The sequence below is a fragment of the Microcaecilia unicolor genome, chromosome 6 (assembly GCF_901765095.1).
Source record: "Microcaecilia unicolor chromosome 6, aMicUni1.1, whole genome shotgun sequence".
NCBI lineage: Eukaryota > Metazoa > Chordata > Amphibia > Gymnophiona > Siphonopidae > Microcaecilia > Microcaecilia unicolor.
The window spans coordinates 243,076,198-243,100,774 of record NC_044036.1 but is presented as its reverse complement, the minus strand read 5'-3'; the positions used below and the strand labels follow the sequence as shown (position 1 = coordinate 243,100,774).

The 24,577-nt window shown below is 45.7% G+C and overlaps 1 protein-coding gene across 3 annotated transcripts in view; it reads left to right on the top strand.

The window, feature by feature from the left end:
- Nucleotides 1–24,354, top strand: part of LOC115472649 — a 233,426-nt gene extending 209,072 nt beyond the window's left edge. Inside the window, exons 11-13 of one of the 3 annotated variants that reach the window (XM_030206980.1) lie at nt 19,353–19,597; nt 20,435–20,514; nt 23,313–23,433. In XM_030206980.1, the coding sequence (XP_030062840.1) occupies nt 19,353–19,597; nt 20,435–20,514; nt 23,313–23,344 (357 nt within the window). In that variant the 3' untranslated portion in view covers nt 23,345–23,433. Of the gene's footprint in view, nt 1–19,352; nt 19,598–20,434; nt 20,515–23,312 lie in introns of those variants that run through there. The other 2 variants (XM_030206979.1, XM_030206981.1) reach the window with 2 other exon arrangements.
- The last annotated feature ends 223 nt before the right edge of the window (nt 24,355–24,577 follow it).

Sequence of the window (24,577 nt, the reverse complement as noted above, 5' to 3'; positions counted from 1 at the left end):
GCCCATTACCTTGAGGGTGATAGGGCGTCGTTCGGCTCTTTCTTATCCCATATAACTGGCAGAGGTTCTTGATCACTTCCGATTGGAAAGCCCGGCCCTGGTCTGAGTGTAGTCGTTTTGGGGCACCATAGTGGACTATCCAATGTTCGACTAGGGCTCTGGCGGCAGTCAATGCAGTCTGGTCTGTAGTAGGGACTACCACAGTATACCGGGTGAACATATCAGTTATAACCAGAACAGTTTCAACCCCGCTATCTTCTGGTTCCAGAACTGTGAAGTCTAGTGCAAGGACGTCTAATGGGTATGAAGTCTTGAAACAATTTAGAGGGACCTTCTCTCTGGGTGCCACATCTCTTGCCAAGAGGCAGCGTTTACAGTCTCGTCCCCACTTTCGGACATCATCATGCATTTGCAACCAATAATATTTTCTTTGGATGGCTCTTGTCACTGCCTCCTCAGCTCTGTGTCCCATTTCAGCATGGTAGGTGGACAAGATTTCTGCTTTCAAACACTCTGGGACTACTAACTGATCAATTAGCTCTTGGTCTCTGGGGTTCTTAATCACCCTGTATAAGAGGCCATCTTTCAACTTCAGTCTCTCTCTCATTTTCCAAAGCTTTTTATTTATTTATTTATTTATTTCATTGCATTTGTATCCCACATTATCCCACCTCTTTGCAGGCTCAATGTGGCTTACAATACATCATGGATAGTGGAAATGAGAAGAGGTTAGGCATTTGGAGTTACAGCAGGGTTTGTGTTGGATGGTAATGGAAAGCATAAAAGTAAGAGACAGGAGGCCTTGATTTACATTCATGGTATAAGTGTGAGTTTCACATGACTTGGTCTTTGTGATAGGTCTTGTCGAAGAGATGGGTCTTTAGTAGCTTCCGGAAGTTGGTTAGTTCATGGACTGCTTTCAGGTTATGTGGTAATGCATTCCAGAGCTGTGCGCTCATGTAAGAGAAGGTTGATGCGTGCATTAGTTTGTACTTTAGACCTTTGCAGTTGGGGAAATGAAGATTGAGGAATGTGCGAGAAGATTTTTTAGCATTCCTGGATGGTAGGTCTATCAAGTCTGACATGTGTGCTGGGGCATCGCCATGGATGATTTTGTGTACTAGGGTACATACTTTGAACGTGATGCGCTCTTTGAGTGGGAGCCAGTGTAACTTCTCTCGTAGGGGTTTTGCACTCTCATATTTTGGTTTGCCAAATATGAGTCTGGCTGCCGTGTTCTGGGCTGTTTGGAGTTTTTTGAGTATTTGCTCCTTGCAGCCAACATAGAGTGAGTTGCAGTAGTCTAGATGACTGAGGACTAAAGATTGAACCAGATTACGGAAGACGGTCCTCGGGAAGAATGGTCTTACTCTTTTTAATTTCCACATTGATTGGAACATCTTTTTGGTTGTGTTTTTCGCATGATTCTCAAGTGTTAGGTGTCGATCAATGGTGACACCAAGGATTTTCAAGGTGTCCGAGATAGGTAGGTTTATCTTTGGTGTGTTGATGGTGGTGAATTTGCTCGTGTTGTATTGAGAGGTAAGTACTAGGCATTGGGATTTTTCTGCATTGAGTTTTAGCTGAAAGGCATCTGCCCAGGAGTGCATGATTTGCAGACTTTGGTTGATGTCGTTGGAAATTTCTTTTAGGTCTTGATTGAATGGGATGTAGATCGTTATATCATCGGCGTAAATGTATGGGTTGAGGTTCTGGTTGGATAGTTGTTTGGCCAGAGGTGTCATCATTAGGTTGAATATAGTCGGTGAAAGGGGAGATCCTTGTGGAACTCCACATTCAGGTGTCCATTGATGTAGTCGATTTTGATGTGACTTGATATGAGCGTGTGGTTAAGAATCCTTTAAACCAGTTAAGAACATTGCCTCCGATGCCGAAGTATTCCAGGATGTGTAGTAGGATTCCATGGTCGACCATATCGAAGGCGCTGGACATGTCGAATTGTAGAAGTAATATGTTCTTGTTTCTGTACTGTGATTAGAACGAAATTTTCTGTCCTGGCACTCAAGAGAGCTTTGATTATGGGGTTTAAGGTGCGATCTGTTCTCTGTAGCTCTCTCACAGTGAGATCAGACAGGTAGAACACTCCAGACTCTGGTTCTCTTAGCAATTGTTTTATACACCCCTCTCTAGACCTCCGTGGAACCCCTTTCCACGGTGAGGTGAACAGGGGACCAAAGGACCGCCTTCGGACACCGAGGTGTAGAGGGGGTGACAGAAGGCGCAGTTCAAATCTAACTCCCAGGACCTCGGTTTTCTGGTTTCTGGGATCTAGGTGAATATTCAGCCATCTATTCTCCCTCATGATGTACTGGAGTTTAAAGGATAATCTACTTATGTGAACACCACTTGTATATGAGTGTTAGAGGAAACAGAAAAGTAGACTAGAGAATGTTGTGATAGAAATAGTCTTTATTCTCACCAATTGAAACTTCAAGCTGGTACACACATCAGTCAGATTCTGGGTTCAACCGACCATAGCTTTGCCGTTTGACTAGCGTAGGGGAAGGACTCTGATTTCAACTCAGATTTTCATTACTTATATACCATTTGCTGCCCATACAATTCAATGGAGAGAGACTTTTTTTCTTTTTTTTTTTTCATCTGTGAATCATACTTAACCGCAGGTCAGGTGCCCACCTGCTCCCTCTTTCCCCCCCCCTGAAATTTCCTAATAACAACAGTTTCCTGTCTTGTAAACATCTCTCCTAATATGGAGAGATCAGTTTTATATCTTGTGATTCTGGGAGCCATCTTTACAAAGACAGACTCCATCTTATGAACCAAACTTTTTAGGACTTTAGCCATTAATTCCTTGATCTTGGCTTTTGCACTGCTTTTGAATGTCACACTAAATTCTATTAAGGCTTATCAAGCAGCCCTGCTTCTGCAGGTGCTCAGCAACAAGGCCATCATCAGATTTTCAGGCCTAGTCAGTGCGTTTCAGCAGTTTAAGCTATGTAACTTGGCCCACCACTATTCCAGTGGATGGGTCTCAAGCTGGGACACATATTAACAGTTATTGGCTCCAGCATGGATGTTTTGGCTTTGGGCTTGGAACCGCTGCTGAATCTTGTTGGCCTCCACTATCCAGGATTCAGCACCACCATCTCCCCCTAGCCTCTGATTCGTGTAATCTGGACAGTATGTCAGCATTTGTGTTCTGTCTACCAGGCTTATATTGCACCTCAAAATTGAAGTCAGCCAACTGGGCTAGCCAACGTTGGATTACTGCTGACACTTTTGCTGTATCTAAGTATCTCAGGGGATTGTAGTCTGTCTTCACAATGAACTTTTTGTATACCAGGTAGTCACGAAACTTCTCTGTGATTGCCCATTTCAGAGCAAGGAGCTCCAATTTAAAAGGACTATAGTTTTTGTCATGTCTCTCGCTTTTGTGTAGGCTCTGGCTGGCATAGGCGATTACCCGTTCCACACCATTTTGTTCTTGGCTAAGTACTGCTCCTAACACACTCCGGCTGGCGTCAGTAGTCAGTATGAATGGCCTACTGAAATCGGGATATACCAGGACCGGTGGCGACATCAACTTCTCTCTTAGCACATCAAAGGCCTTCTGGCACAGCCACACTAGGCTTTGTAGGTTTACCCATCAGCACATGTAGTGGTTTCGCTATCTGTGCATACCCGGGAACAAATCGCCTGTAATAACTTGTAAACCCGACAAACTTACGGACATCTTTGGCTGTCTTTGGAATTGGCCAGTCTTTCAGGACCCTAGTCTTGTCTTCGTCTGCTGCGACTCCCTCCTCAGACACCACATGGCCCAAACACTTCTCTCTCAAACAAGCAACATTTGGACGGCTTTAGCTTCAACCCATGTTCTTTAAGTCTGAAGAACACTTTCTCTAGGCGGTCCACATGATCTTCGAATGATGCGGAAAATATTAGGATGTCATCCAGGTATAGTAAGAGGATGTTGAACATGTAGTCATTGAAGACCAGTTCCATGAGAAGCCATGCGGCTTAAAGGAACTGCCAGTGACCAAGGCAGCAGAGGAGGAAGCAGCCTGGCCTGCCTATGCAGCTCCTCCTCTTGCTGCACTGCAGCGGTAAGTGTGCAGGGAGGGAGGGAGACAGCCAAAAAGGGAATATCTGTGCTGCAAAAGCAGACTGCACAGAATTCTGTATAGGAAAGGCAGAATTCTGTGCAGTTGGTGGAGATGGAGTAGGTACAGCTAATACAGATAATACATATTCCATGTTTGGTAACTCAACCGTAAACTAAAGGCCTGCAGGTCTGAAGCTTGATGGACATTTGGCAACTTGCCAAAAACAGATAGGCAAATCATTTTATAGTTGCTTGTAACCACAGGATTTCTGTTTCAGGAGTGCTGAACATCATTGTTTGCATGGCCAACAGGAAGATGGTGGACTGGCAGGCTAGGGTTGACTGGGAACCAAGTGTTAAAGTCCTCCATATATTTCTAGAATACTGCAAATATTGTTCTGTTTAATATGCTGTATTATTTTGGTGCATTGTTTTGATTTTTTTTGGCAAATAATTCCCTGGAGTGTCTTCACTGTGCATATTACCATCAGTAGCAAAGGTACTAGGGGGGATGCAGCTGGTGCAGGTGCACCAGAGCGATACAATGAAGGAGTCCTTCCCTGATGTGTTTAAAAATGCCACTATTGTCTCTACCACTGATATAGAGGGGCAAAATCAAACAGGGCGCCCAAGTTTTCATGAGGGCGTCCTCGCAGGACGGCCCTGTAAAGGGGCGGGGCAACCCGTATTATCGAAACAAGATGAGCGTCCATCTTTCGTTTCGATAATACAGTCGGGGACGCCCAAATCGTGAAATTTAGGTCGTCCTTAGGTCATTTTTGAGATGGTCATCCACGGTTTTTGGCGATAATGGAAACCAAGGACACCCATCTCAAAAACGACCAAATCCAAGCCAATTGGTCGAGGGAGGAGCCAGCATTCGTAGTGCACTGGTCCCCCTCACATGTCAGGACACCAACCGGGCACCCTAGGGGGCACTGCAGTGGACTGCAGAAAAAGTTCCCAGGTGCATAGCTCCCTTACCTTGGGTGCTGAACCCCCCAACCCCCCCCCCCAAAACCCACAAATGTACATCACTATCATAGCCCTTAGGGATGAAGGGGGGCACCTACATGTGGGTACAGTGGGTTTCTGGTGGGTTTTGGAGGGCTCACATTTACCACCACAATAACAGGTAGGGGGGGATGGGCCTGGGTCCGCCTGCCTGAAGTACACTGCACCCACTACAACTGTTCCAGGTACCTGCATACTGCTGCGATGGACCTGAGTATGGCATTTGAGGCTGGCAAAAAAGTATTTTTAAAGATTTTTTTTAGGGTGGGAGGGGGTTAGTGACCACTGGGGAAGTAAGGGGAGGTGATCCCCGATTCCCTCCAGTGGTCATCTGGTCAGTTCAGGCACCTTTTTGATGCTTGGTCGTGAAAACAAAATGGACCAAGTAAAGTCGCCCAAGTATTCCTTCTTTTTTCCATTATCGGCCGAGGACGCCCATCTCCTAAGCACACCCCAGTCCCGCCTTCGCTACACTGCCGACACGCCCCCGTGAACTTTGGTTGTCCCCGTGACGGAAAGCAGTTGAGGGCGCCCAAAATTGGCTTTCAATTATGCCGATTTGGGCGACTTTGCAAGAAGGATGCCCATCTCCCGATTTGTGTCGGAAGATGGGTTCCCTTCTCTTTCGAAAATTCACCTGATAGTGTCACTCCCCCATCCCAATGCCTTATCCTAGCTCAGTCCCAAAGTGCTCCACTTTAACCTCACCAAACATCTGAATCACTGACCATCTATGACTGAGGCTATCTGGGGCAAAAAATAAATAAATGGTAGGGTCATGGCCCTGTGGCCCACTCCATTCCACAGCCTATGCTTACTTGGGTAATTCTCAAATGTGTCTTAATACTGTGTATGCTGACCAGATGACATAATGAAACTACAATGCTGAAGTCCTTTTATAACTCCAGTCTTAGAGAATAATGTGTAGGCACCTGATATGAGAGGCTTAAGGAGGCTAGCCCAAACTGTGGCTTTCCCCGCCTGTTGCCTTCCCCTCTCCCCCCAGCCAGCATACAACAGTTTTTCTTCCTCTCCTCCAGCTGCAATCAATGCCAGCCCAAATGATAATTACACAGCACAGTCAAATGGAACCACTGCTCTCTGCAAGTTGCAGCTGCTTCCTTCAAACCAGCCCCGCCACCTGTGAAAGAGGAAGTTGCATCAGAGAAGGCAAGGCTGGCCCAGAAGCAGCCGCAGTGTGCAGAGAAATGTGGTCCTGTGCAGCTGTGCTGTGTAATTATCACCACGGGCTGGCAGAAATGGCAGCTGGAGGGAAGGAATAAAAACTGTTGCATGGGTTGAAGGGCTTTGGGAGAGGGAGAGACAGGAGGAATGCCAGGGGGAGGGGCAGGGAGACAGACAGAAGCACTGTTGGTAAGGGGGAGAGAGACAGGGGCAATGCCAGGTGGGAGTAAAGAGAGAGAGAGAGAGAGAAGCTAGATGGGGAATAGAATCAGACATACGAGTCAATGCTGAATGGTGTGAGAGAGAGACAGACAAGGGGGCAATGCTGTATAGGGGGTGGAGAGACAGATGATAGATGGCAGACAGATGATAGATGGCATGGGGACTTAGGAACCAAATCTGTGGTTGCTGTGTGCTTGGGCACCCCCAATTTTGTGCAAACTCTTTCACTGTAGCCAACGAGGGACAATTTGTTCTCAGTTTAGCACTCCAAACCATTTTGAAAAGTTGGCTCCTATGTATGGGGAGAAAGAGAGAAAGCAAGACAGAGGTAATACTTCATGGAAGGAGGAGGTGAGAGAGATAGAGACAGAAGCAGTACTGTATGCAGGATGAGGAGAGAAACAGATAAAAAACAGAAGTTCACACTCCTCAAAGAACCAGCAAGCAATAAACCACAGTGGAGACAACGAAAGTGGCTGGAGATCTTTAATGACAATTCATCACCAACCTTCCGACACCGAATGTCAAGTGACTAGTAAAAAGTTCGGCTATCACAGCAAATATGAACAGCGTTTCAAACGGTTGTCCCTGCTGTTTATAATTGCTTAGATAGCCACACCTTTTACTTGTCACTTGACATTCAGTGTTGGAAGGTTGGTGATTCAATCAACAGGAGTTTTGATTGTACCAAATCCTATATTCTCTTAGTGAAAAAGCAGACTCCTGATGCAGGCCCTATCACTGAAACACAGCCGTGTTGAGTCATATTGAGGAATTGTCATTAAATATCTCCAGCCACTTTCGTTGCCTCCACTGTGGTTTTTGTGGCTAGGAGGAGGAGAGAGACAGGGGCAATACTGCAATGGAGGAGGGGGGATAGAAAAAGATGGGGCAGTGCTGGATGGGAGAAGAGAGACAGACATGGGCAATGCTGAATTGTGAAGATGGAAAAGACAGACAGACAGACAAATGATAAATGCTGTATGCCAGAGACAGACAGACAGATAGGGGCAATGCTGGATGGTAGAGTAGTGGAGAGAGACAAGAGAGGAGATGCAGGATGGTGGGGAGAGAGAGAGAGAGAGAAACACGAGAAGAGATCCTGGATGAAAGGGGGAGTGAGACACACACAGAGGAGCTGCTGGATGGTATGTGTGTGTGTGTTGGGGGGAGATACAGAGAGAAACTGCTGGTAGAGAGAAGCTGGATGGTGGCAGTGGGCACAGGGATGGGGGAGAGGAAAGAGTTAGTGAAAGACTGGGGAATAAGAGGAAGAAGAATGGGAGGACCAGGGTGAAGGAAAGAGATGAAAAACTATAGGTCGATGCAGTAACAAGAGGGAGATACTGGATAATATGAATGAATGAATGAATGAATGAAATCTAAATAGAATAAAGCTAAAAGAAACAGATCAGTGTTGGAGCTGGATGTAGTAGGGGAGGTGAACACAGATGGAGATTTAAAAAAATGACAAATGGACAGGAGACCTTTGGAAAGAGAATGAAAAGAAGACAGAAAGCAGTAATCAGAAACTGGAGTCAACAATTAGAAAAATTAAGTAGCCAAACAACAAAGGTAGAAAAATAATTTTATTTTTTATTTAGGATAAAGTAATGTGGTATCTGCGGTAGCCCACTTTAAAAGTTAATAAATAAGAAAACAAATGAAAAATAAGATGATACATTTTTATTGGACTAAATACATTTTTATATTAGTTTTTCTTTGGAGGCCAGAGTCGCCTTCCTCAGGTTGAGATAGTATACTGCTGTCCTGTCCTAACAAAAGAGGTTTTGGCCTTCAAAAGCTAGTCAAAAATTGTATTGTTAGTCCAATAAAAAAAGGTATCACCTTATTTTCCATTTGTGTTTTATTTGTAAACTAGTAAAAAAGGCCCATTTCTGCCTCTGATGAAACGGGCGCTAGCGGGCACGGGAGTCCCTTCCCCTCCCCTTTCGCTAGTCTCCCTGGTGGTCTAGAAGTACCTGTTCGGTCGGGGCAGGAAAGAAAGAGCCCCCTCTTTCCTGCCCGTAGCGGTGCTGCTAGCTGCCTTGCTGCATCGTGTGGGAGTCCGGCTCTCGGCATTTCAAAATGGCCGCCGAAAGTTGAAGTCTCGCGAGGCAGCTTCAACTCTCGGCGGCCATTTTGAATCGCCAAGAGCCGGACTCAGACACGATGCAGCCGGGCAGCTAGCAGCAGCACTCCGGGCAGGAAAGCGGGGGTTCCTTCGTTCCTGCCCGAGCGAACAGGTACCGCTAGACCACCAGGGATAGTGGCGTAAGGGTAGGGGAGGTGACGGGGGAGGGAAGGTGATGAAGGGAAGAGTGTGCTAACGGGGGCGGGGCGGTACTTTGAAAGGGGCGGGGCGATGGGGCGAGAGGTCCGGGGTGATGGGCACGTCGGCGGCAGCTGGGATGTCTTGGAAGGGGAGGAGTTCCTTCGTTCCTGCCCGAGCGAACAGGTACCGCTAGACCGTTCCCCAATGCGAGACCGCATTTCGTAGCTCTTCCTCAGGGGGAACCACCCTCTAATCACCAACAGGACTAACGTCCAGGCAGGGATTGGGGAACTTTGGAGTATACCAACTATATAAGCCTCCCACTTACCTGAAGCATTCTTTGGCTGCCTTTAATTTAAAGGTTTGACTGCGTGCAGGAGGATCACAGAAGATTTGTGTGACTCTGCAGTTCCCAGTGTTTCTCTGTGGGTTTTTTTTATCACAGGGATAAGAACAGTGGCTTTATATTGCAGTGGAGTTTTTTCTTTCTTCACTTGAGAACTTGTTGGATACAAGTGTTCAATATCTGCTATAATTATTAAGAACTGGGTTTTATGTGCCCTTGTGTTTTTTTAGGGCTCACTGACTGATCTTTATTGAGATTGTGCTCTGATGATACACAGAGACTGAAGAAACTGCAATTTAGGGTTTATGTTCAATGTTCTTTGTAGGATTTACATATGTGATCAGGGTATAAGTCTGGTGTGGATGGCAGTGTGAGTGAGTTGCAGGGATACTATTTGGTAATTCTTTTAATGTACTGGTTTGTTTTCACTAATAAAGATTTTGTAATTTATTTAGAACAGGAGTACTGTTTGTTGTTAATGTTAAAAAAATATAAAACATGGATGGAATTCAGGAAAATGTGACCTGGATGATAGTATAATTTTTATTAAAGTGTAATGTAATTTACCTTGTATTTTGTATGGAAATCCATTTTCTCCATACACTTTAATGGGAAAATCTGATTTCAAAATGGAGTTCGTGAAAAGTTTACAAACTGTAAAAGTTGGTTCTCCGAGGACAAGCAGGCTGATATTCTCACATGTAGGTGACGTCACGTCGGCCTGGAGGATTTTCTAGTAAAATCTAAAAGTCTCTTCAACTGTGCCTTGTCGCGCGGGCGACCACACTGCGCATGCGTGTGCACGACTTCCCGCCCGCCGCGAGGACAGGTTCCTCAGTTCTACTTTTTCCGCGTCTGAGGAGACATGGAGTTCGAGAGCTTCGCGTTTCTTCGGGTTCACGGAGTTAAGTCTCTTTGTAATTTTACCTTCGGGTATTGTTAAAAAATAGAAAAATATATGTATCTATAGTTTCTCCCTTATATCTTCTTATTTCTTTTCGTTTTAAAGTTTCCTTTAATTTTCGTTGCGACCGCGTTCAGGTTGCTCGATCGGGTATTATTCCCTTTCTTTTTGTGTCTTTTTTATTGATACCATCGCGTCCTTTGATTTAGCCGAGGCTGTTTTTCCCGAGATGTCCTCGAAGATGCCCAGCGGCTTCAAGCCTTGTGCCCGCTGCAGCTGGACCATCTCTGGCACTGATCCGCACTCCTGGTGCCTTCAGTGCCTTGGGCCCGACCATCGCTCGGAAAGTTGTAAATTGTGCCTGAAGATGAAAAAGCGCACTTTACTTTCTCGAGAGGCCCAGAGAGAGAAGTTTTTTGGATCCGGTACCTCGACATCGGCGTCGACATCGGTACCGTCAACGTCAAGAGCAGCGCTGGTGTCGGGAGACACGGTACCGACTGCCACGAGACCGATGCACGCTGGGAACAGTGATGCATTGAGTGGGTCTTCACCTGCCTCGGCGCCTCCTGCTTTGCAGGCCCCCTGGGACCGACCTGTGTCGGACCCGACCCCGAAGAGGCGTGTGGATTCCACGTCCTCTTTGCCGGTGCCGAGGAGTCTCGATGACGGCGTCGGGCGAAGGCCAAGAGGCACCGTCATCGGTCTCCTTCTCGACACGGTACTGGGAGCTCCGGGTCATCGAGGCATTCGGTACCCGAGAAGCGTTGGTGCCGAGAGGTTCGCTCTCCCTCTATTATGGAGGTATCGACGCACAGGTCATTTGGCAGTCCGGTACCAGCTCCCCAACCTCAACAGACTATGCCACCGATGCCTGCATCGACTTCACAGCCTTTCCCGATAAATTCTCTGGATGAGCGTATCAAGGCTTTGTTTCCTGCGTTTATGGAAACTATGCTGCATCAGTTGCATTCGGTGCCGGAGGTATCGTGTCGGTACTGCCTGTGCCGGTGCCGGAGGTATCGGTACCATTGGTGCCGGAGGCTCCTGCGACATCGGGCCTTTCGCCTGGGGTGAGGCTTTCTTCACCGGTACCGGCCCCAGTGTCGGTGTCGGCAGCCTCCCGGGTTGACTCTCCATTGGCGTCGGTGGAGGAAGCTTCACCGGAGTCTCCTGGAGCTTCGACTTCTCGACACCGTCATCGAGGTCATCATGCCTCTGCATCGAGACGGGCTCAGATCCGGGCGGCTCTGACTGAGCTTCTAGCCCCATCTGATGATGGCTCATCTGATGATGATGGGGGGCGTGGAGTTTTCTCTGCCGAGGACTCTCTGGGCCTTCCATCTGACTCGACGCCCTCACCTCAAAGGCAACTCTGCCCTCCAGAGAGCTTGTCTTTTTCCTCTTTTGTACAGGAAATGTCTGAGGCCATTCCCTTCCCTGTGGAGATTGTGGATGAGCCCAGGGCCAAGATGCTCGAGGTCCTGGATTATCCATCTCCACCTAAGTCTTCTAGCACAGTTCCTTTTCACGATACACTCAGGGAAGTGCTGATGAGGAACTGGGAGAAGCCTCTTTCTTGTCCAACTGTTCCCAAGAAGGCCGAATCCCAGTATCGGATCCACGGGGAACTCAGTTTCGTCCGGCCTCAGTTGCCTCATGACTCTGCGGTGGTGGATTCCGCTCTCAGAAGAGCTAAGAGTTCTAGGAACTTTGCCTCAGCACCCCCGGGGCAGGAGCATAGAACCTTAGACTCTTTTGGGAGAAAGGCGTATCAGGCTGGCATGCTCGCCTCCAAAATCCAGTCTTACCAGCTCTTTATGAGTATTCATTTGCGGAACTCTGTGCGGCAGCTTGAGAGTTTGGTTGATGCACTCCCACCGGAGCAGGCTGAACCCTTTCGCCAAGTGGTCAGGCAGCAGAAGGCGTGTCGCAAGTTCCTGTCCAGGGGCATTTATGACACTTGCGATGTGACATCTAGATTTTCTGCTATGGGTATAGTGATGCGCAGACTCTCATGGCTGCGTACCTCTAACCTAGAGGAGAGAACTCAGCAGAAAATTGCAGATATCCCTTGCCGGGGGGATCATCTTTTTGGAGAGAAGGCCGAAGAGTTAATTGATAATCTCTGTCAGCGTGATAACGCTATGGATTCTCTCTCCCGCCGGGTGCCTTCTGCATCCACTTCCTCTTCCAGGAAGTTTTTTAAAGGGAAGAGAAGTGCCCCTTACGCCTCTAGGGGCCGTAAGTACACCTCTGCTTCTCGACAGCCGGTTCAGGCTCTGCCCCAGCACGCTCGTTCTCGTCAACAGCGTGCGCCTAAGCAGGCCCCTGCAGCTCCCCAGCAAAAACCAGGGACAGGTTTTTGACTGGCTCCAGCAAAGCATAGCTGAAATCATTGTGTCCGTACCGGACAATCTTCCTGTCGGAGGGAGGTTAAAATTTTTTCACCAAAGGTGGCCTCTGATAACCTCCGACAGGTGGGTTCTCCAAATAGTCCGGTTAGGATACACCCTCAATCTGGAATCCAAACCTCCAAATTGTCCACCAGGAGCTCAGTCCTTCAGCTCCCAGCACAAGCAGGTACTTGCAGAGGAACTCTCTGCCCTTCTCAGTGCCAATGCGGTCGAGCCCGTTCCACCAGGGCAAGAAGGGCTGGGATTCTGTTACTTCCTTGTGGAAAAGAAAACAGGGGGGATGCGTCCCATCCTAGACCTAAGGGGCCTGAACAAATATCTGGTTCGAGAAAAGTTCAGGATGCTTTCCCTGGGCACCCTTCTTCCCATGATTCAGGAAAATGATTGGCTATGCTCACTGGACTTAAAGGATGCTTATACCCACATTTCGATTCTTCCAGCTCACAGGAAGTATCTACGGTTTCGGCTGGGAGTGCAGCACTTTCACTACTACTACTACTACTACTTAGCATTTCTATAGCGCTGCCAGGGTTACGCAGCGCTGTACAAGTTTAACATGGGGAAGGACAGTCCCTGCTCGAAAGAGCTTACAATCTAAAGTACTGTGTGTTGCCTTTTGGCTTGGCGTCTGCACCCAGGGTTTTTACCAAGTGCCTGGCAATTGTTGCAGCGTCACTACGCAGGCTGGGAGTGCATGTGTTCCCTTATCTGGACGATTGGCTGGTGAAGAGCACCTCCCAGGAAGGAGCTTTGCAGTCCGTGCGGATGACTATTCAGGTGTTAGAGCTGCCGGGCTTTGTAATCAATTACCCAAAGTCCCATCTCATTCCACTCCAGAAATTGGAATTCATAGGAGCTCTGTTGTGCACAAAGACAGCTTGTGCCTATCTTCCCGAGGTAAGGGCGGACAATCTCCATTCTTTCGCCCCCAGGATTCAAGCGTCTCAACAGATCACAGCTCGGCAGATGTTGAGACTTCTGGGGCACATGGCTTCCACGGTTCACGTGACTCCCATGGCATGCTTACACATGAGATCTGCTCAGTGGACCTTAACTTCCCAGTGGTCTCAAGCTGTGGGGAATCTGGAGGATGTGATCCAGTTGTCCACCGACTTTCAGAAGTCCCTTCAGTGGTGGACAATTCGATCCAATCTGGTCTTGGGACGCCCATTCCAAATTCCTCAGCCACAAAAAGTGCTGACGACGGATGCATCCCTCCTGGGGTGGGGAGCGCATGTAGATGGGCTTCACACTCAAGGAGCTTGGTCCCTTCAGGAGAAGTATCTTCAGATCAACCTCCTGGAGTTACGAGCGATCTGGAACGTGCTGAAGGCTTTCAGAGATCGGCTATCCAACCAAATTATTCTGATTCAAACAGACAATCAGGTTGCAATGTACTACATAAACAAGCAAGGGGGTACCGGATCTCGCCCTCTGTGTCAGGAGGCTGTTCAGATGTGGCTCTGGGCTCATCAACACGGAATGTGTCTCCAAGCCACTTATCCGGCTGGCGTAAACAACAGTCTGGCCAACAGATTGAGCAGGATAATGCAGCCTCACGAGTGGTCATTCAACATGACTATTGTCAAAAGGATCTTTCGAGTGTGGGGCACCCCCTCGATAGATCTTTTCGCCACTCAGACCAATCACAAGGTCCCTCGGTTCTGTTCCAGACTACAGGCCCACAGCAGACTAGCATCGGATGCCTTCCTCCTTCATTGGGGGACAGGCCTTCTATATGCGTATCCTCCCATACCTCTGGTGGGGAAGACTTTGCTGAAACTCAAACAAGATTGTGGAACCATGATTCTGATTGCTGCCTTTTGGCCGCGTCAGATATGGTTCCCCCTTCTTCTGGAGTTGTCCTCCGAAGATCCATGGAGATTGGAATGTTTTCCAACCCTCGTTACTCAGAACGAGGGGTCGCTTCTGCATCCCAACCTCCAGTCTCTGGCTCTCACGGCCTGGATGTTGAGAGCGTAGATTTCGCCTCCTCAGGTCTTTCTGAGAGTGTCTCCCGAATCTTGCTTGCTTCCAGGAAAGATTCCACTAAGAGGTGTTATGCTTTTAAATGGAAGAGGTTTGCCGTCTGGTGTGACAGCAAGACCCTAAATCCTCGTTCTTGTCCTACACAGACCTTGCTTGAATACCTTCTGCACTTGTCTGAGTCTGGTCTTAAAACCAACTCGGTCAAAGTCCATCTTAATGCGATAAGTGCTTACCATCATCGTGTAGAAGGTCAGCCTATCTCTGGACAGCCTTTAGTTGTTCGCTTTATGAGAGGTTTGTTTTTGACAAAGCCCCCTGTCAAACCTCCTCCAGTGTCATGGGATCTCAATGTCGTCCTCACCCAGCTGATGACAGCTCCTTTCGAGCCACTGCATTCCTGCCATCTGAAGTACTTGACCTAGAAGGTCATTTTCTTGGTGGCTGTTACTTCAGCTTGTAGGGTCAGTGAGCTTCGGGCTCTGGTGGTTCATACACCTTACCTTACTTTTCATCATGACAGTTCTTGCCGAAGGTGGTGTCGGAGTTCCATCTGAACCAGTCAATTGTCTTGCCAACATTCTTTCCCCCTCCTCACGCAAGCCCTGGCGAAAGTAAGCTGCACACTTTGGACTGCAAAAGAGCATTGGCCTGTTACGTGGCGCAGACAAGCCCCCTCAGACAGTCCGCCCAGTTGTTTATTTCTTTTAATCCCAACAAGAGGTGAGTTGCTGTCGGGAAACGCACCATTTCTAATTGGCTAGCAGATTGCGTTTCCTTCACTTACACCCATGCTGGGCTGACTTTGGAGGGCCATGTCACGGCTCATAGTTAGAGCCATGGCTGCGTCAGTGGCTCATCTAAGGTCAGCCACTATTGAAGAGATTTGCAAAGCTGCGATGTGGTCATCAATCCACACATTCACATCTCACTACTGCCTTCAGCAGCATAGCCGACGCAACAGTCATTTTGGGCAGTCGGTGCTGCAGAGTCTGTTTGGGGTTTAGAATCCAAGTCCAACCCTCCTAGGCCCATTTTTATTCTGTTCCAGGCTGCACTCTCAGTTAGATGTTTCTTGTTTCAGGTCAATCTCAGTTATGTCCTCGCTGTTGCGAGGCCCAATTGACCACTGTTTGTTGTGTTGAGTGAGCCTGGGGGCTAGGGATACCCCACATGTGAGAATATCAGCCTGCTTGTCCTCGGAGAAAGAGTAGTTACTTACCTGTAGCAGGTGTTCTCCGAGGACAGCAGGCTGCATATTCTCACAACCCTCCCTCCTCCCCTTAGGAGTTGTATTCTTCTTGGCTATTGGATTCAACTGAGGAACGTGTCCTCGCGGCGGGCGGGAAGTCGTGCGCACGCATGAGCAGTGTGGTCGCCCGCACGACAAGGCACAGTTGAAGAGACTTTTAGATTTTACTAGAAAATCCTCTGGGCTGACATGATGTCACCCACATGTGAGAATATGCAGCCTGCTGTCCTCGGAGAACACCTGCTACAGGTAAGTAACTACTCTTTCACCTGCTACAAGCTAGCGTCCTATTGGTGCTGCTAGGTCAGATGGCCAAGCTGCAGTCCTGTTGCTAGGGGAGACAGGGCTAGTGACAAGGTCAAAGGAACTGAAGTAGCTGAAGGAGCCAGACCTGTGTGATGAGTATCCTGGTCTGAGAGAGAGAAATTTACTGTAATTCAGTGAGAGAGTGTGAGGAAAAATTTGTGTTGCATTGCAGGGCAGCTGATGACTGGAAGAGAGAAATGTCTGATTCCATAGGAAGATTGGTGAGTGCATGTGTATGGTGAATTTCAGACAGGACCCCTAAAAGAGTAACCCAGTTTGGAGAACACTATTGTAAATAGTAACACTTAGTGGAGGAAGAAATTATTTCCCTTTTAAGGAAATTTTGGGAGAGAGAGGGTGAAGAGAATAGCTGTTAGGCTCAGGCCTGAATTGGTTCTCAGCTGTACACAACCTATAGGGATTTGATATACCTGCTAAAGGTGTTTGCCTTTATCAGTGTCTCCCAAAAGTTTTGGAGTAAAGGTTGTCTGACTATAACAGAGGAACTAAAGACACAGAGAAGGACAGACCTGTGTGAAAGGTGCTGTGCCTGGGTGTGAGTGAGAATTGATTTATACAGGAGAGAAAACTTAAGTAAAGGGGTGCTTGATGAAAGCAGATGAACTAAAGACACAGGAGGAGACAGACCAGTGAAAAAGGAGCTCTGCCTGTGTGCTAGAGAACCAGAGCTGCTGGTGAATTAGAGTGAGTGGAATTTTGTGAAGGTACAGGGGAGACAGACCTGTGAGAAAGGTGATCTGCCTGTGTATGTATAAGAAATTTGTGTGAATAGACAGGCTGATAATCACACTGAAAATCACAGTATACCTGATAAATTTGCTGAGAGGGTGTGTGCTGGTTCATAAAGTGGAAAGGCTTGCCTGAGTTTGAAATAGGCTATAAGCTGTATAATAACCTGCTGGTAACAAGTGAAGGTGGCTAGTGGCAGTGAGTGTGCAGGAAAACTGCTGTGTCCGCTGATCTGTCACAGAGCAAAGTGGTGGCCACAGTGCATTTGACTGACACTTTGAGTGTATATGTGTTAATGAGTGGATGTACTGAGGGGTCTGCCTGAGTTTGGAGTGGGCAACAGGTTGTATAGAACCCTGTTGATAACTCTGGTGTGTTTCCACTGACCTGCTGCGGAGCGGGGTTGTGACCACAGTGCACCTGACTGTAGTGAGAATCTGTGCTGATTAAGAGATTGGACGAGACTGTTGTCCTTGGCGGAACCACTGCTTAATAGGGCATTGGTGTAAAAGGTGTGGAAAGTGAGAAAGTGAGCCTGACATCAGTGAGGTGTAAGAAATAAAAAAACGAATTTCAGTGAGGTGGAAGTCTCTTGCTGGATGATTTTGTTTCAAAAGTTTAAAAGAAGTGATTGCCTATAAAAGGGTGTTTATACAAACAGAAGAGCATTCCTCATTAGGCAGGGAAAAGTAACAAGGCAGGTTCTGCAATACGGAACATTAATTATCTATTGATTTAATCTAGATAGGTTGGCCACAGTTTTGAAAATAACATAAATCCTTATAAAAATTCCCACAAGATAGGGAGACAGGGTTTCAATTTCTTTTAGGTAACTAGAGTACAGGTACAGAGGCTGTTGGACAACGCAAGAGGACCAACGCAGGACGACAAGTGCACCAACTACCAAGAAAGACCAAATTTACCATCATACAAGAAAGGGCTACAGAGCAGCTAAGTGTTCCAGCCACCATCTCTTTCAGTAATTTAAGGGACTATGTATAAATACGGGTACTAACCTAATTGCTGAGAGCAGTGGCGTAGCTACGTGGGGCCTGAGGGGGCCTGGGCCCCCTTAGATTTCCTCCTGGACCCCTCTCCCAACAACCCTCTCCCCCCGCGAACCCTCCCCTGCCATTGCCTACCTTCGGTTTTGCTGGCGGGGGACCCCAATCCCCGCCAGCCGACGTCCTCTTCGTCCTGCAGTGAAAAAAGTCTTCGTTCTTCTGTTGCATGCTGACGTCCTGCACGTTGTACATGCAGGACGTCAGACTCAGAGAACTGTTCTCTGAGTCTGACGTAGTCAGCATGCAACAGAAGAACGAAGACTTTTTTCACTGCAGGACGAAGAGGACGACGGCTAGCGGGGATTGGGGTCCCCCGCCAGCAAAACCGAAGGTAGGCAACGGCGGGGGAGGGTTCGCGGGGGGTGGGGTCGAGAGGACGGGAGGTTGTCATAACTGGCGGCGGGTCGGCAATTGCGGGGGGGGGGGGGCTAAAATGTGCCCCCTCGGGTGCTGGACCCCCCTCCCACCAAAGTCTGGCTACGCCCCTGGCTGAGAGTAGTCCATAAACCGTCTGAGTCACTTTAAGTAGAAATTTGGGTTCTGAAACAAAGAATTGAACACAAAGAATCAATTCCCTTGCTTAAGTGTATGAAAACTGGTGAAATTTTGGGTAAAGAGAGGAAAAATTGATTAATGTACTTATCTGATGTGTTAAGTTGTGGTTTGAACAGAAATTGATCGCTTCACAGCATATGTTTTCCTGAAATTATACAAGAGTTGAAAGTTATTGTGTGTTACACTTGCTTATTATTCTGAAACATTCATTGCATTTTAAAACCATCTTGTGCAATAAATTATTTAAAACCAAAAGTTAGTGTGCAATATTGTCATCATTAAAATTTTGTAACATCTAGGGAAATTCGTTTAACATCTTGAATTGCACACTGTATAATATACAGAACTTCCCCATCTTTCTTTGTACCTTCCCTTAGTGGTGAGTGTTTAGCGTGGGACCCTACACCGTGATTATATTATTGTACCACCCTCTTTATAAACCTCACCCATAGGGGATCTACAGTAGAATTGCTTGATAGATTCTGAGTGACTTTCATAAAGTTTTTTTTTAATTATTTCACAATATGCTCACGCTTTTTTTTTTTTTTTTTTAAATTTGTTTTAGCTGTAGCTCAGTGTGAGTTGCATTCAGGTACAATAGGTATTTTCCTGTCCCTGGAGGGCTTACAGTCTGAAGCAATGGAGAGTTAAATGATTGTCCAAGATCTCAAGGAGTAGCAGTGGGGTTTGAACCTTGGCTTTCCCGGTTCTCAGTAATGGGATTTTTCTTCCAGCTTTTGTATTGAAAAGAATAGTTTGATTAAACCTGAATTGTTTTTAGCAATGGGAAATAAAGAACCAGGACTGGTGCAAATTTTGTTTAATAGTCATGAAGCTGTTTGGTTACCATGTTGAGTAGGTGGAAGTAAGGCTGGTTTTCTTTCCAAGTCTGAATCAATAAATTGTACTTGTTACAGTTCATAATCTCTTTGCTTTAAACTTTTTGCCTAATGAAGCAATTCCCTGGTGTCTCCTTGTCGTTCTTACAGCCTGTGGTTTATTACCCTCTAAGAAGTCTGACATTCTACAGATTACCTAACCCAAACACCACAACCCATATGACTGATCTCTCTCTAACTCCGAGGAAGCCCCTCAACATGGCAAGAGGGAGTAAGGAGAGCTCCCAGTCTCTACCCACCCTAAGGAACCTGTCGGAATACCTGGTGCAGCAGAGGGCAAAGACAGAGAATGGGCTCCTACAAGGGAAAAAGGAGACGATCCACAGATGCAACAAGTTTGTATTACTTTTCAGAAGTGGAGAGGAATTTGTGGGGAGGTGAAATTGCTGATCTTCGGTTTACAGATCATGAAAAAATATTTGGTAGACATTTGGTTCAGAATTCTTCTCCTTGTCTACTGCAGCTTGCCCTCATGAACTTTCACACTTGATTTCTCTTTCTTAACCTAACCCCACCCTCAGGAATGTCTCCTAACATTGCAGGCAGAACATGGCACGTTCTTTTACCCATACTGAGAATGAACAGATTTTTAAAAATACAATTTCTATGGGTTAAAAAGCATTTTACAGTGGAAACTGGCTTTCAAAATTGTCCTTTTGGGGAGTAACTTTATAAAGATTATTCTGTGCACAAAAGGTTTTTATATAATTGCATGTGCCTATAAGATCGTATGTACTTATATGCATGCTGGGCACAGGCATTCTCAGTGCTATACGCTGAGTGCAGCAGAGGTGAATTTTTCAGTTTTCATGCATATTTTATACAATACACAGCTAAATGCTTAGCATACACATACACATTTACACCAACTTTGGAGCAGGGGTAAATGTGTGCATTGGGCATTTATGAGTTATTGGGTCTGGATCAGAGAGCCTATTTTATATAGACACATAGGTGCCTGTGCTGCCTTTATAAGGCAAGCATATAATAAATGCCTTTTTGCTACTTGGACATACAAAGGCATCCTATTTCAAAATTACCCCCCTTCCCCCTCACAAACCTGTATAACTGAAAAAAAATACAACTAATAAATGTGTAGGAAAAGATTCCAGAAACAAAAAAAACGCAAACCAAAGAATTCATTTTTTTTTTACTTTACTCTTTCTCCTTAGTCTGGACCATATCTGTTCCACAATCCTGTTGGATAAAGTACAAAATCCGACACTAAAGAAGCCTGTTAAACCGAAGAAAGGTATTTGAGACCTGGTTTAAATTTTCTGGGGGTCCTTTGCCCATAACAGAAAACCTTTAGAGAACATTTTTTCTTTCAACCTTGGTTTCATTATCATTGTAAAAGTCTACATATAATATACAAATAACTGTATAAGATAACAAACTGTCACGTATAGGTTATCTAACCTGAATCTTATAGCAATTAAGGACAAAGATACAAGAACAAATGAAAAATCATTAAAAAAAGTGTATTCTTTCCAACCTAATGGATGTTGGAAAGAATTATACAATAGGGATTCAGAAAATGTCAGTCAATATCAGTGTCAATAGTGTTCTTATTGATTGGTATTTCCCCTAAAAAAAAAAAATGTTCAATGTGATTCACAATTAAAATAATTCTAAAGCGTACTAATAATAACAGAATAAAAATTTTAATAACATTGTCCAAATATTTATTTATTTATTAGGATTTATTTACTGCCTTTTTGAAGGAATTTACTCAAGGCGGTGTACATAAGTACATAAGTAATGCCACACTGGGAAAAGACCAAAGGTCCATCGAGCCCAGCATCCTATCCACGACAGCGGCCAATCCAGGCCAAGGGCACATGGCGAGCTTCCCAAACGTACAAACATTCTATACATGTTATTCCTGGAATTGTGGATTTTTCCCAAGTCCATTTAGTAGTGGTTTATGGACTTGTCCTTTAGGAAACTGTCTAACCCCTTTTTAAACTCTGCTAAGCTAACCGCCTTCAACACGTCCTCCGGCAACGAATTCCAGAGTTTAATTACGCGTTGGGTGAAGAAAATTTTTCTCTGATTTGTTTTTACTACGCTGTAGTTTCATCGTATGCCCCCTAGTCCTAGTATTTTTGGAAAGCGTGAACAGATGCTTCATATCCACCTGTTCCACTCCACTCATTATTTTATATACCTCTATCATGTCTCCCCTCAGCCGTCTCTTCTCCAAGCTGAAAAGCCCTAGCCTCCTTAGTCTTTCTTCATAGGGAAGTCGTCCCATCCCCGCTATCATTTTAGTCGCCCTTCGCTGCACAGTAAGAATAAATCAAACATGAGCAATAGAAAATTACAGCAGCAAAAATATTCAAATAACAATACAAAGAATGGTGTGGAGGGACATAATTGAAAGGGACGCCCAAGTTTTGTTGAGGACGTCCTCGCAAAATGTCCCGATGGTTCTGGCTATTTCATTTACATAGTTTATTAATTTTTCTTGCTTCACAGTTTCTCTTCCGGTAAGGCTGTCTCGGACTCTGCTGCAACTGAGAGACAAGAGGAGCTTGAAGGGGAAACATATCCCAAGAAATAAGTATGGCAGGGAAGGGAGGTGCCACTTCGAAATGTGAGGAACAGGGAGTTTAGAGAGTAGGGGTGAGAAGGTGTTATAAGAGACTGGATGATATTCAAAAGAAGTTATGTGTTCACTGGCAGCTGGTGAATATATAGCTATTTGTGTATTTTCAGAACTTAATAAGTGGATGAATATCCAACTGAACAGCCTAATACTATCCATTTAAGAAGGGGTCAGGTTTTGGGCAGAAAAAGGGTAGGCCAAAAAATTATCCAGATGGCAGTGATATTCACTGCTATCCAGATAACTTATACCAGTGATCTTCATTATTTTTCAAGCAGGGGCCATACTGGCAAAATGACTTCAATGCGAGAGCCAGAACCATTGCCAGACAAAGTGGCTGGTTCCTAGTGCCCCAGACAATGAAACAGAGGGTGGTCCCCTCCACTCACTCAATAATGCATCCAGTGTTGAAGCACACTCAGATTAACACATGACTCTAAAATTATGTCTAATTCCCCAGAGTTGCTCTCTCCCTAAGCTCATCTTGTCTCTCTCCCAACTGCCCCCAAAACTCAATCCCAACCATATCTTAGCCAGTGTCAACTCCCATCATCCTGTCCTCTGTCTTTCCAAGCCAGATCTCTATGTCAATTCTCCCTCAATTTACAGAGTCTTGCTGTTGGTGCCACCTCTAAAATAGCTATTCTGTTTCTTTTAGCATCATATGTCTCTAGGGCACCTGCAAAAAATGCCTTTTTTAAATTTTTGCCGAAAATGGACGTGCAGCAAAATGAAAATTGCCGCACATCCATTTTGGGTCTGAGACCTTACCGCCAGCCATTGACCTAGCAGTAAAGTCTCACGTGGTAACCAGGCAATAATGACCTGCGCGCGTCTGATACGCACGTCTAAAAATAAAAATTATTTTTTGGATGCGCACCAAAAATGAAATTACTGCAAGAGCCACACAGTAGCCGGGTGGTAACTCCATTTTGGCGCTCGTTGGGCGCGCATAGATACTTATGCGGCTTAGTAAAGGGGCCCCTAGATAACTTTGATCCATGCAATATTCAAATCCCTTCACGGTTCACATAGTCTCATGAGAATATGGGTGTTTGGACACATTGCATGGCTCAAATTCACTGTCAGTTGTTCTGGAGGTGGTGCCAGCAGCAAGCTTTGAAAAAGAGTGTGCATATTGAAGGAAGATGGTCAGGGAGATGCCACTGGCTCTTGGACCTTGCAATGAAGAACACTGACTTATACATTTATTTAGGTCCAAACTAAATGGCTAGTGCCAGCATGATGTCTGCAGTATCCATATACTCAATGCTGCAGCCTATACAGATAGTGGCATTGAATATAAGGATTAAGTTAGATGTTGTGGCGGAGATTCAACTTATTCTGGTCACCATGCCAGATTTGGGAAAATTGAGCCCAGATTTCTTATGCCTAGGAGAAAAAGAGGAATAAATATTCATTATCTAATGCCTTTGCAGGAACTTTGGTGTCTATGGCAAAGACACGATGATGTGTGTGGACAATGCTGCTACAACATTCAGGTTATCATCAGATGCTGGCAATGCACTCCTACATCAAGAAAGTTCTCCATAATACTGATAGAACAATTTGAAAATCCTTCAAGGAAAGTGAGGGAATCGGAGGATGCAAGGGACTTCTCTCAGTTTGTTTTTCCTAAACACTATTCTTCTCAGGCATTGAGGACTTGGTGATCATGATGCCTGTGACCGTTTGTGGGCAGAATACTGCAGAGGTTTGCCTTAGCTTTCTGCAGCTCACAGCATCCAGTCTTCCCTGATGGTCACCCATCCAGTTCTGACACTGCTTAGCTTTCAAGGTCTAAGTCAGACAATTCCGGAGTATTGTTGCTGGTGACTTATCTCAGTTAATTTCTTTTTTTTCCCAAAGAAGCTGTAAAGGGGTTTGCTTAACCATTGTACAAATTCCTAATGAACAAAGAATTCAATTTTGCCTTCTTCATGGTGCTTGTGTATTGTATGTTTGTTCAAAACATTGTGCAAGCTTAAAGAATACGTCAAAAACTGAAGAGGAGCTGGAATTTGAGCAAATACAAGAATACAAAAGCAGTGTTGTTAGAATTTAGATGTGACAATGGGACTGACAGCTTTGCACAAATGGTCATGGATTAAAACCCCCAGAACGCACGGGGCCTTGGTTTTAAGGTCTTCTGAAAAGACAGCATTGAAGCATAGCTGTGCAAATTGCTAGGCATTTTCTTCACACAAAATCAGAGAAAACCCTCAATGCATCTGCCAAACATTGTCTCTTGCACTTGACGTTGCTACCATTGGGGGCCCATAGGAATAAAATGAGCCCTGCTGCAGATAACTCAAGCTAATCTTTAGTAAAAGACTCCCATTGTGAGCTACTCTATGTATGTTTGTTTTTGCAATTCAGTAAATCTCTGTATTTGATAACAAGGCTCCGTAAAGTTCTTTTTGTTTTAGCACCTATTCAGGGGTGCAGCAACAGGACTGATGTCAAGCTGCTCTTCAAATTTTCCACTGCTGCTTAGGTTATAGGATCCTGGTCCATGTTGACTCTCACGTTTGGATTTGGACTTAATTGCTCATATTTCCAAACCTGTGCGCAGCAAGGTGATTTACAGTTCAGGTATGGGAAGTAGTTTCTGCTGCCCTAGAGAACTTACAAGTTCTGTTACGACTTCAGGATTGCAAGTAGAAGTGGAGGTACCAAAAGTACTTCTCCTTAACTATTTCTT